Source organism: Solea senegalensis, linkage group LG19, assembly GCF_019176455.1.
Source record: "Solea senegalensis isolate Sse05_10M linkage group LG19, IFAPA_SoseM_1, whole genome shotgun sequence".
Classification (NCBI taxonomy): domain Eukaryota; kingdom Metazoa; phylum Chordata; class Actinopteri; order Pleuronectiformes; family Soleidae; genus Solea; species Solea senegalensis.
The window spans coordinates 2,047,872-2,061,104 of record NC_058038.1 but is presented as its reverse complement, the minus strand read 5'-3'; the positions used below and the strand labels follow the sequence as shown (position 1 = coordinate 2,061,104).

Here is a 13,233-nt window from a genome sequence, read left to right as displayed (position 1 = left end):
TTATAAATTCCCAGATGGAAAAAAAAGAAGAATCTGTGTAAGTAAGTGCACGCGTGTGTAGACTCCAGCTCAGGACTGATGAGTTGTGTTCTCTGGTTCATTCAGGCTGCAGAGGAAACTCACCTGAGGTGCAGGTTCTGGTCTCTGTACTGAGAAGGCGTGACCTTTTCCTGCAGCACTGAGTTCAGCAGGATAAAATCTGTGTGTTGGATGTAATGTTTAACAGACCAAAGGAAGTGTGTGTGCATGCATGCGTGAAAAAAACGATCCTGCAGGAAAGGAAGTGGGACGGTTCTAGGATTAGAAAGAGTTTTCTATAAAGAAATAAAGAAAGAACTGTGCTGGCCTTGTGCCATAAACTGTGTGTGTGTGTGTGTGTGTGTGTGTGTGTGTCTTGATGAGTTAAACCTCTTGTCTTCCTGGTGCCATAAAAAAATTATTTACCTTTTCGAAAGGGCAGGCGTCACATAATGAGTTGGAATTGTGGATTCAAATGGGCGGCCTGTGCAATTAGTCCTCATCCCCGGAGCATACGCTTTCACATCACTGTTATTCCAGTATATTATAAAGATTTGACACCTACACATGGTTCATATTCATGACTCAATCAGACTGATATGGTATTTGAAGAGTTTGTGATTGTGACATTTTTACTCCACTTGCCCCCCCCTCCCCCCCACCCAAAAAAAAAACTGTTCCCATTGTGCCTGTCTCCAAACCACTGAATGTTATATTTGGACGTTCTGTGCAGAATTAAACGATTGTGATGCGATGATGTTTTGGCAAATATGTTGAGTCATATTGACATGTCTAAAACGAAATACATATTGAGGTCAAATTGTCACCTGGACTTTGTACTACTTATGTTTTCAGAGGCACTGAGGCCAAGATTTTGCAACAAACTTCATTTCAAAAAGGATATTTCCTTTGTCCATTGAGGGCTATTGTAAAAACATGGTAGTCCAAAATGGGGGCCACCAAAGAGCTGACCTGACTCTTAATCTGTCCATCATATAACTGACCCAACGGTTTGCTTGTCCTGTTCTTAAATACTGGTAATAGTGATACTTCCCACACCACTTTAAAGAATCTTAAATCTTGAACCAAACCACTCTGCCCTTGCTTTCTAATTTCAGCCCAAAGCACCACAAGTGGTTTAAACCACTGACATGTTTATCTGGATGTGAATAAGCAAACATGACATATCACTCAGCTGGTTGTTCATTATTGGTCAAGTCATTTAAGAATTTGTAGAGTCTAGTCGTTTTAACGACAGGCCACCACACTTATACAGTAAACATCTCTCTGTCGTCAAGTGTAACGGTTACGCACACAGACGTCATGCAGACATGAGAAGATATGACCTTCTTGTCTTCAGCGCGCTCCCCGGGGTTACAAGACTTTCATGTTTGTGCTTGTGCTGTAACACGTGGTTTAAGGTTATAGAACGGTCACGGTCACGGTGAACAGAAACACAAGGTTTGAAAGAGGAAACAAACAGCAGTCTCCCTGTTGATGTCGGACGCTTTGTCAATCAGTCCATGCATCACCCTCCCTCACTTCCCCACCCCCCACCCCTGTATTTGCACATGGGCTCCGCCACTTCAATGAAAACATGTGGTTTGGGGGCATTTGACTGAAAAGACTAATGGTGTCTCACATGAGAGCGACATTTCACTGCATAAAAAAACAAAAACTGTAGCTCAGCTGCTGCTGGCACCAAGAACATGTATGGTCATTTTTCTTTATGGGTGCAATCTCCATTTCGAGGGGCCCTGTGTAAAAAAATGCATTTTTAACTGCCCTATTATTATTATAATATTGTGTTCACAAAGCATAATCAAGTCTTAGCGTGTTTAGGAATAAAAGCCCCCCATGTGTAGTTCTGTGTGTGAGAGGGTCAGCTGGGCCCGACATCAAATTTGGCCCCGGGGCCCCTGAGGATTTGAATCCAGCAATGTACTGATCTAGCGTTGGAATCTCATTTCAGCATCTTTCTTTAGTTCCTTATGCAGGGTATTTAATGCCCATCCCCTTTTTGTATTATAGGTGCATTTTATAAACAATCACAACGAGTCACATAAAACAACTTAAAGCGGCAGCAATTTCACCCATGAAGAAGTCCACACTAATGTGTTTTAAAATGCATGGCTTCAATCATGTTTATGTATGGTGACTTTTGGAAATGTTGCTGCCTCCTTTCTCTTTCGAGAATCCCAGGGTTGCATTTCAGTCTGTTATGGGAAGTAAACATGTACTTTTGGAAACAATGATCCACAATGAGACAAATATACACTCTGGCAACGGTGTTTTTAAGAAAAGGTAGGTGAGCATTTAAAAACCAGTCGGGACCAAGGGTGAAACATAAGCTATAGTTCTAGTTATTTCATATTGAGGTGATGTTTTTTGTGTGTGTATTGTTCAAATTCAAACATGTGGTGTGAGGTGTTTAAATAATAATGCTCCTATACATCTATACAGATGTACATCTTCAAACAATAGGGAGTCTGACTGCAGGCAACGACTGAAAGGTCAAGAAAGCTTGTAAATCATTGGCCATTTTGTATCCACTAATGGTGAAGTTGAGTGTCACTCCTTCTGTTTACTTCTGGAAAAGGTTCATTAAATCTGAGTGTAAATGTAGGGCGAAACTGTTAAATCAGTCTTAAACCTATCAACAATGCTGGATTCAAACTACACACATTCAGACTGATGTTCAAGCTTTAGTGTCTGGGACGCTCCTCGACAGAACTTTTTCTATTTTCCTGCCTCATCTGACGTCCCATAACATACAGACATAAACATAGGATGCTGCTGCTGCGGCTGTTGTTGCTGCTGTTGTTGTTGCTGTTGTTGTTGTTGTTGCTGTTGTTGTTGTTGTTGTTGTTAGGTAGAATAGTGACACAGAAAAACATTTTGCTGAGCTTTGGCAACAGGATCTCCTCAAGGAACTACCACAACAAAGTCCACGAGCATCACCCACAACACTTGAGTGAAAACTACAAGCCTGACCTCCCCGATGACCTTTGAACTCGCGCAGTGTTGTGAAGGACAATTGGTTGGGGTCATACTTGTAGTGTTGCCAGTGCCCCAAAGAAGACACTGAAGATAAAAACATCATGCAGTCTGATCCCGGCATTAGTGTCAATATGATGGTTGAAGGATGAAGATGCCAAGACAGAAGTTACTGCAACAAAACCCCACAACTGCTCGACTCACGCTTTTATTTTGGAAACCTACAGCGAAGGATCGTGCGTCTGTTCGTAAAGATGCATGGACAGCTTCCAGTCGGAATTACTGTCACCTGATGGAAACAAAGTTGCTTCATCAGAGTCAGAACACTCCACCACCAAGTGCTGGACGCCAGACTGGAGGAGGAGGAGACTCCTCACATCCATTTCCAAAATACTGCCCCCTGAAGTTTACTCTACGTCTGGAAACTGGAGCAGAGGAACATTTAGTGGTGCTCTGACAACTCTGAAGGCTTCACAGTCTCTGTGAAGTCTGAAAAAGACTGAGCACCGTGCACGTCCACACTATACGAATGTGCCAATGTGCACACGCAGTGTTTGATCTCCCCATATGGAAACGATCCAACCTCAAGTCGTCATTGTGATGATGATGGAAGGCAGTGTATACAGGCCTGTAATAATGTAAGTGGAGGTGGAAGACCGGGCCATAAATAAAACCATGTTTGGATAGGGTTTAGATTGTGTGTGCGTGAGTGTGTAGGTTTTAAGTGTGTGTCGGTGGATTGATGTGGGTGTGAGGGTTGACTGGAGTGTGAGTGACTGAGTGTGTGTGTGTGTGTGGATATGTGTGGAGAGGAGGACTTCCGAGTCAAGGCTTCTGAACGGTTTTATCAGTCTGGGCGCTGACAGAGAGTACGCGAGAGAAGGGAGGAAGAAGGGGACAAGGGCCATGTGTGAGGAGAGGAGGTGAAGGAGGAAAGTGTGCATAAAAGGGAAGGGCATGGGGGGGGAGGGGGTTGGGCAAGCCTGACGGGAGCCCTTGAGGGTGACTGAAAAACACCAAAACATGCCTGTATCTTTTGAATTAGGGATTCCATGTTTAATTTTAACGACACGTTAGTCTGTAAAGTATTATAATTTACAGATTGAGAAGTTTATTGTACCATCCAAAATGTAGGAGGAGACTCAGCATTCCCATTTAATTAATGGAAGGCTTTTGTTCCTGTGGATATTGTGGCCCTCCTATATGAACCATGAAGTCCACTTAAGGCCTCTCCATACTTTCAGTGTTCCGTGTCAGCTCGGATTCTGCTCATGCACACAAGCCCACAAATCCATTCACATTCTATAAAGTCGGTCTGGCATATGCGTATGTGATCCCACATGCTGTTGCTTTCCAGAATATTGTCTCACTTATGAGGCACGCGGTCGCGGGCGCATGACGACTTTCACGTCATTCTGACTGTAATGGACCGATGCGGACTTGTGGATGTGGAAAGTATGAATCAGCTTATATGCTTCAAAAAGAAACTTCAAAGCATGGACCCTAGGTGTTTTTTTTTTTTTTCCCCAAGGCCTCAAAAACCCTTGTCACACCCCTGGCAAAAGGGAAGAAAAAGGTTTTCATTAAAAGTTCAGTGTTGTGACTCACAGCAGAGATCATCTCCACATTCAATGCAAAAAAGCAACGTCTTTATTGCATTTTTTCTCCTTTTTATTCTTATGAATGTTCTTTTTTGTTCTTATAATCTGCACTGTGCGCATGCTTTTTACCAAAAAAAGAGGAAAAAAGGATGACAACATAAAACAAAACACCATCGATCAAAGAACGAACTAAAACAACAATTAGAAGTGTGTAAAAAAGAGACCCGACCCACTAAAATGGCATAAATAGGCAGTTTCATGTTGTTGGAAATTTCATTAATTGCTACGTCATCATCATCATCATCATCTTCAATCATTACCATAACAACAACAACATATAAGTGAGAAGTACAGTAAAAAGTGCACCATCATCATTGTTTAACTTAAAAACTATACAGCTGCCAAAGATAAAATTGTTAATGATAAACTTCTAACAATATAGAAATGTCTCCACGATAATTGTTCCACAAAGAAATGAAGCTATAATTTTTCTTTCTTTTTTTTTTTTTTTTTGTTTGTTTAAACACTATTGTAGGCTATGTTTGACTTCGATTGACCCCTCCCTCTTTATGCCAATCATTTCTTTTCTCTCTTTTTATAAGTTCATGTTTTTGCTTCATTGCATCTTTTTTGTTTGTTTGTTTGTTTAGTTTTCCCGCGGTTGGAGAGTCAGCAGACCAGACAGCGAGTGCGAGGCCCCTCCAGTCCAGCTCACCTCACTGGCAGCCATTTTAGAGACCGTTCCCTCACATGGATTGGATCCTGGAGACAGCGGGGCAGTCCAGTAAGGGCCTCAAGTAAGAAGAAAACAACAACCCCCGCCCTCACCCACCCTCACCCCCTTCCTGTCCTACATTTACAACCCAACTGTGTGTGTGTGTGTGTGTGTGTGTGTGTGTGCTGTGTGTCTCCCCTCATTTTTCCCTCCCTCCCCCTCCTCTCCCCCACCATTTTCCTCCCTACATTTGCTTATGGGTTCTCCTCACTCACTGCGGGGGGCTGCTGTGGACCCGCCGCCACCGCCACCGCGACCACCGCCACCGAGCTTCCTCCTCCACTGCCGCCGCCGCCTCCTCCACCTTCTCCTCCACTTCCGCTGCCCTCCCGCAGTTCCTTCTCCCGCTTTTCCCGCTCCACCGCCTCCTGCTCGCTCCTGCTGCTGGGGAACTTGTCCTTGTTGTTCTCCTTCTTCCACTTCATCCTGCGGTTCTGGAACCAGATCTTCACCTGCCGCTCCGTCAGCGCCAGCGCGTGCGACACCTCGATGCGGCGCTTCCGGGTCAGGTAGGGGTTGAATAGGAACTCCTTCTCCAGCTCCAGGGTCTGGTAACGGCTGTAGGTCTGCCGGCCACGCCTCCTGCCCGCAGCTACTGGGGGGAATGTGGGGTGGGGAGGTGGGGAGGTGTGGGGTGTGGTTGGGGGGTGGGGGATAAGTTATTAGAGACAGAACTGAATTCTTCTACATCATACAGACCTCTGCACATAAAACACCAAACACATGATGGTCAATCATAAACTACCCAGAGGACAGTTTGAAAGAAACCGTGTTCTTTTTTAGGGCTTTGTAGGTAAATGACAGCGATATCTGATGTCCATTAATTTAACGACTGACCATAAAATCCATAGAAGGTCAGACAGTAATGAAAAATGAATAAATAAGTAAAAAAAAATAAATAAATACCCCCAACTTGTCTCAAAACAGATCCACGGTCTTGTCACGCACCCCCTATTCTATTGTCACGTTCTATTTGGAGAAAACACTCGAAATGTCTAATGTATAATAATGACGTTACACATTATAGTGATCTTGATTTTGATGAGTAAGCACCTTTATCTGGATTATTCCACTCATACCGCCACTGTACGACAGAAAGGTCAAAGTGCAGTAATGTGTGGTTTAAAATTGTGCTTCATTTGGGATAAATTCTATCTATCTATCTATCTATCTATCTATCTATCTATCTATCTATCTATCTATCTGTCTATCTATCTATCTATCCATCCATCCATTCATCATCATCCATTCACCTATCTGTCTGTCTGTCTGTCTATCTATCTATCTATCTATCTATCTATCTAAACAATCCAATCTAAAATGTGTGTTCAAAGGAAGAAGTCCCCGTTTTAAGTTCAGTAAACGTGATGTAAAAATCATTTGATCCTCATGTGACTAATGTTTAGGAGTCCCATAAAACACACACACACACACACACGCACGCACACACGCACACACACCTTTTTACGACTACTACTACTACTCCTCGGACATGAATCCACCAGGAACACAGTGAAAACTCTCAGCGCGCGCACACAGAACAGAGACTGACAGCAGTGCACATGAATATTTGATGCTGTAAATACGCCGTAAACACTTTTAAAGCGCATAAATAATCCAGACGAACACATGAGATATATATTTCTATATCAGAAGCAGCCAAGTGCAAACCATGGAGAGTGAATATAGAGAGAAATGACAAACAACAGGTAATGTAGTCCTCTCTCTCCCTCTTTGTCTCTCTGTTTCTCTGACGCAACATAAAAACACTTAACACTTAATTAAAAACACACACACGAGACCAGGTAAGACCTTTTAAGATTTTTTTTTTTTTTTTTTAAATACACAGTGGACACATGGAGGGGGAAATTAATTATGATTGTTTGAAGTGAATAAGCTGTGAAATATTGTTATTCGCCACCACACTGAAAGAAAACGAGTGTAAAAAAACATATATATATATATATATTTATTTATAAATAATCACGCCACTCATTGAACTACTGAAAACTGCAAAAACATAACGTAATATTAATAATAATAAAAGAAGATTCCACATGCTGCGTGCGTGATACTGCTGTCGCGTTCATAACGAACACTGCTCCAGAAAGAAACAAAAAAATGAGAATAAAACTGCCCCATTACAGACACTACAGAACGTTTGTGTGCACTAATCATATTTTAAGTGTCTCTCTTTTTTATTATCGTTAAATAAATAAAACTTTGATGTAAAAGAAAACGTGTTGCCTCTAAAATGTGATTGGGCACAATTGGAGAGTCTATTAGTGTTAACTACTGTTAAATAAAACACAGTCTATTTCAAAATGACACTAGGATGTCATTTCCGTGCGTTTGTGTTAAATGTAATAATAAAAAAATGTAATATGAACTGTGTCATTCATTGTGTGTTGTGTTACTACTTATATTCAATCTAGCTGTCAAAAAATACGGAAAACAGTTTTGCAACTGAACTTTTTCTTTTTTTTTAATAAATACAAATTACACGTCTTCTCTTTACGTTTTCGTTTGTACAGTTAACAAACATGAAAGAACACAGATATGTGCAGAAAACGACTCCCGTGCATCTGCATATGAGCATATCAATCTAAAAATACCGGTTTTTTCTTTAAAGAATATGCTGTATTGTATTCATAATGTTATATAACACACACAGTCCATCTCTCTTTCTCTCGTTCTATTTTTCTACCCCCTCCAGGACATTGGAGTGTCTGAATTAAATGAAGGAAGTAGACTTTATAATCGCATACATCCAGTTTAATCCATCTGCGCTGATCGAGCCCGCGGCGTTCCAGTGAAAGTACCGCCACTGTCTGGTAGGTAGATATATGAATATAGGCACATGATCACTGCTCCTACCTTTAAGAAACAAAAGAAAGTCAGCATATAGTTTCCATGTATCGCCACAGAGCTGCTATTAATACTGCGGAAATGAGAAGGAGAAGAAGAAGAAGAAGACAAGGGAGTCTTTATGATAAAGCCTGGACTTGTGTAAGTGATGTAAATGTCTTGTATGTGTTATCTGTCACGCGGCTGGCGCCGTGATTTCGTGCTACACAGAGACGAAGAGGGAAGTGGGCGCCACATTCACTGCTGTCACCAGCAATGAATTAAAGGAAGTGGGAAACACTTTCCTGGATAAAATAACAGCACGGGAAGCTTTGATCGGAAGGGGGCTCGTTTGACGGAGGGACTTTAACCCCCCCAACCCTGGCTGCGTCACAACATCACACCTCTCTCGTTTCATATGCTTGTGTAGATCAATAGAAATGAATAATTTCTTTAATGAATCCGCCGTTTTCCTCCGCTAAATGGCGACACGGTGCTTTATTGGGGAAAGGAATTGAAACACGCCATTGGGATGATGAGACATTTTCTAATATGAAGCCAATTAAATATACGCATGGCACTTGGCCGTTGACATTTTGGAGGAAGGAGGCGACAGATGCCAGCGAGAGCCGAGGCAAAAAAAAAAAGACATGCACTTATTCTTCAGCCTAATCAGATTTTCATTCTCTCTTTTATTTTGATCCGTGTTTAAGGTCGTAGAGAGAGAAACCGCGGCGATGAAAGTCGTAAAACGCGCTCATATTCAGAGAAAGTCGGATATTAAAACCTGCAGCTCGGAGGCTCGGGAGTATTTCAACACATATACAGCTGAGCAGCAGCGGCGGCAGCAGCCTCCGTCACTGCTGCATGGGGTTGTAACATAAAAAAGGTGTGGAGGTACTTGTCTTTATAATACAAATTATGAAATGTGGCCCCTCATTAAAGGGAAATTTCCGAGGTAAATGTGATAACGCGCCTCCGCCGCTGCGCTCCATCCTCCCGCTACAGCCATAAAAAGCCCGCCCGCCTTTTTCTGCTATTATAACTAATAAATCCTTGCACCGAGAAAGGACAATATCCCATTGAAGCGTGCACGCGGGGCTGTAACTCTGTGCGCACACAAAGCGTCCCAGGACCCAGAATTGCGCTTTTTCCTGTTTCCTGTCGGCCCCATGCATGGATGAGCTGAGCGGAGCTGATTCATCCAGTGGGTCTAAACCTATAGCATATTTACCATCCAAAAATTATGAGCCTCATCAAATGTCTAATCGCTATCATTAATGTTTAAAATTCAGCTGCAAGCCTTTAAAGATGTCGCCGTTTAGCCCCCGGATCGTGCGTAAAGCTGGGGATGAGTTGGGTGGTGGGGGGGGGCTAAGCAGCAGAGCAAATGTAGACAAGTGCCAGTGAAATATAAAAGAGAGACTTTAAAGATGTAAATGGTGACAATTTACAGGCAGCACGCGCAGGAAATGCTTCATCACATACAGCTGAGAGCCACTGAGGAGGGAGAGGAAAAGGTGCTCATGTCTCATAACAGCCGCGCGTGAAGACCACACACACATCAAGCTGGTGTTAGCACACACACTACCATGTTTGTATAACGTATCATTGTGTTTCTATGTGATGTTCATACTCATGAAAAGTCCATAACCCGTCTGCAGTGCACTTCAAAATAAAATCAAATATGAAATACGGCCAAGAACAGGGGTGATAAACTCCCCCCTCTGAGTGTGTGTGTGTGTGTGTGTCACTTACACACACATGCACACAAAAACACACACCACAGGATATATGGGCTCAAGCAAAATAGGCTACTATGCATGTCAATCCAATATTGTGGTATTTGCTTTAAGCAATCATCAACATCATCAACTATAAACCTACTTAACGTACATTATGTAATCCTCTCATGCGATTTATAATCTTAAGCAATCCATATAATCCCACTGTGTATGTGTGTGTGTGTGTGTGTGTGTGTTCACATGCATGCGACAACACCTACATAGACACTAAAGCAAACCAGAACCACGCGGGCACGACTCTCACGCGGAGGGCAGAGGAGGGGGAGTCATTTTAATATTGGAGTTTCGGGGACGAGAGGTCAGAGATCACACACGCTGTGAAGCGGCTGAGTGGGGCGGGAATATACCTGCGTCTCTCCTTGTTGTACACATGTATACACTCAGTCACTCACTCCTGCAAACCCTGTGGGAAAACTGAGCTGGACTGACCACCGTGTAACCAAGCAGTCCCGGAGACCTTAAGGCAAGTCGTAAAAATGCTGAGGGAAGAAGAAGGAAAAAAAAAAAAAAACAGTAAAAGTTGAACCCGAGTCCGAGAGAATCAGAGCTGCGAGTGTAAATCAAACAACTCTGTCTCATCTGAGCTGCAGTGTCTCAGTTTTGAGGGTTTTTTTGCTCATAAAGAAGTTCATTACTCTCCCCTTTCATCAGCTTCTCTCCCCCCTCCCTCTGTGTGTGTGTGTGTGTGTGTGCGCGCTCCTATATCTCCTATATGGCGATTCTCTCAGTACTTATATGACCAGTTAGTGCAATTAAACCTTAAAGTCATTCACAAGTTTTGGTGCCGCCAATAAAACCATAAACGCGCTTTTGTCTCCCACTCAGTGCGCAGGAAGCGCTAAATGCCCTCCTTTAATTGCTGCCTTTAAAGCCACATTTTTCCTCCCCAACTTTCTCTCCCTCACTGTGTGACTGTCTATATATTCTATAGGATCACCTTTGCTGCTGAGATCATTCTGCGCGGTGTCGTGTTTTAAAGCTGAGGGTTATGTTTTGATTTAAAAACGGTAGAAGAGTAAGTCAGTGCACCCGCGTCCTCACCTTGCGGCCTCATCCAGGGAAACAGCTGCGTGGGTGAGGGGCTCTGCTCTGTTCCCTCCGCGTCCTCGCCGCCGATCCCCGGTGCGCCCCCGAGCTTACAGTCGCTGTACTGGACCAGATCCGTGTCCTGGGCCCCGAAAAGCGTCTGTCGCTGCAGGGCGTCGTATCCGTAGAAGTTGCCCGGTTCGCCGTGGCATGTGACCGCGCAGGGGCTCTGCTGATACGGGTTGCTGGGCAGCGTGGAGGCGCTGTGGTGGTAGAAGTCCTGGATCTGCGGGGCGTGCTGGAAGGTAGCGCCGGAGCCCGGGCCGTACACCACGGTGGGCCGGCTGCCGGCCAAGTCCTGTGCGAAACCGCACTCGTAGTAGTTCGGGCGTAACGAGTCCCCGCTTTTATATTTGGAGAAGAGCGAGTTGACGAAATATGAACTCATCTTCTCTTGTTGTTTGTTGTTGTTTCAGTTTGTATTCGGCTCGGCAGAGTCACGGCGGGGCTGAAGGAAACGACCGGCGGCTTTCGGTTCTGTTTTGTCCTCCCTTTTTGCGTGTGTTGTGCGGTTCGAGGCAAAAAAAAAACCCCACCGACACACACGCGGACACAGAGGGAGACGGAGGGGAGGGAGACTGGGAGAAAGTGAGGCAGGTCTGCCGCCGGTGTCGGTCACCGTTGTTGTGGTCTTTCTCCCCGCTCTCTCGCGGCCACAACAGCGCTGTGAGTAACGGAAACGGCGGCACAGCCAGTGCAGCCACCGCCACCACCACCACCACCACCACAACAACAATAACAACAACAACAACAACAATCACACCGATTCCATAAAATCTCCAGCGAAGAAGAAGAAGAAGAAGAAGAAGAAGAAGAAGAAGAAGAGGAAGAAGAAGGTGGAACAGGAGAGGAAGAAGAAGTAGAGTAGGAAGGGCTCGTGCGCATCACAATTCCGGTGTTAGCGCTGTAAAGCGGGAGCCCTGTCGCGCTCTCAAACGGGTTTTCCGTGATTTACTCCTCTGCAAATGAGTTGTTTCATATTTCTCTCTCTCTCTCGCTCTGTTTCTCTCTCTCTCGCCCTCTTGTTCTCCTTTCCTCTCTCTCCCTCTGTGTGGTGAGCAACCCCCCCTCTCTATCTCTCTCTCCTCCTGGTCCTAGTGTGTGTGTGTGTGTGTGTGTGTGAGTCGGATTCAGGGATAATTTGCATCTATTATCAGCTCTTCATCCCATTGGCTTTTTCCGCGCACCAGCACGCGCACACACACATACACACACACACAGAACCCATTACACTTTTTCTTTTTCTTTTTTTTTTTTTCTTCTTCTTCTTTACGCCTCTGGCCACACGCGCCTGTGTTGGACGCTTAGATGAGATTCTCCCTCGGCGTCGCGCGCGCGCCTGTGATAGTGCAACGGGAGTGAAGGATGGAGAGACTCAGAGGAGAAGAAGGAGGGGGAGAAAAAAGAAAAAGAAAGAGAGATTGGGGGTTGGATTGGATGCATGATGAGAGTTCCGCGGCTTCGCATGTGATCAAATGTACATAAGCACGCGCGCACGCACACATGCACGTGCACACAGCAATAACTCTTTCCAACCCAAACAAAAGGGGGCATTTTTATTGTTTTTTTTTCTAAAGTTAAAAGCTGAGATTGAGGCAGTGGAGGTGTTTCCATCGCTTCTTCCTCTCCCTCTATCTCATTAATTGCTCCTTCACATTTCTCCCCGCGTCCTATAAGACGAGAGCGAGGCTGCATGGGAATGAGGCCCAAAATGTCACGCAACATGGGGATATGAAGGGGGGAGGAGGGGGAGGACTGTGGATCCAAGAGAGAAAGAGAGAGTAGACAGGGTTGTAGACGACTCTCTAAATGATGTGGCTTTTAACAAGTGCCCGACTATAAATGTAATTGAGGTTTTTAAAAGCCCCCAAATTTAGATGTGAGAGCCTCTCTTACATCCATGGATGTTTCTGCTGCTGCTGGTCAGCTGCGAGCCGCTGCTTCCCGATTATGGTAAACTTTCATAAATACGCTCCCCATAAACACGTAAGGAGGACTAGGGAGGGTAATATCCCAGGACAAAGTGGCTGTAAACGCTTTAACAAACTATGAGGCTCCATAAAGCGGAGGGGGCCATGTTTGCTTGTTTACGTCCTCGCGGCAG

The 13,233-nt window shown here is 44.4% G+C and overlaps 1 protein-coding gene across 1 annotated transcript; it reads right to left on the bottom strand.

Annotated features, from left to right (window-relative positions):
• Positions 1 to 5,560: 5,560 nt before the first annotated feature.
• LOC122785318 (homeobox protein Hox-B8a) lies at positions 5,561 to 12,158 on the bottom strand. The gene is made up of 2 exons (XM_044051058.1): positions 11,085 to 12,158; positions 5,561 to 5,983 (listed from the first exon to the last, which is right to left on the bottom strand). The coding sequence occupies exons 1-2, from the start codon at positions 11,515 to 11,517 to the stop codon at positions 5,586 to 5,588; spliced, it is 831 nt and encodes a 276-aa protein (XP_043906993.1). The 5' UTR covers positions 11,518 to 12,158; the 3' UTR covers positions 5,561 to 5,585.
• Positions 12,159 to 13,233: the final 1,075 nt, after the last annotated feature.

Bases quoted from the DNA above. Each gene is read 5' to 3' on its own strand.
- LOC122785318 (XM_044051058.1), bottom strand. From the start codon at position 11,517: ATGAGTTCATATTTCGTCAACTCGCTCTTCTCCAAATATAAAAGCGGG. The intron at 5,984-11,084 runs GTGAGGACGCGG...TCCCCCCAGTAG, and splicing joins TCCCTGGATGAGGCCGCAAG to CTGCGGGCAGGAGGCGTGGC.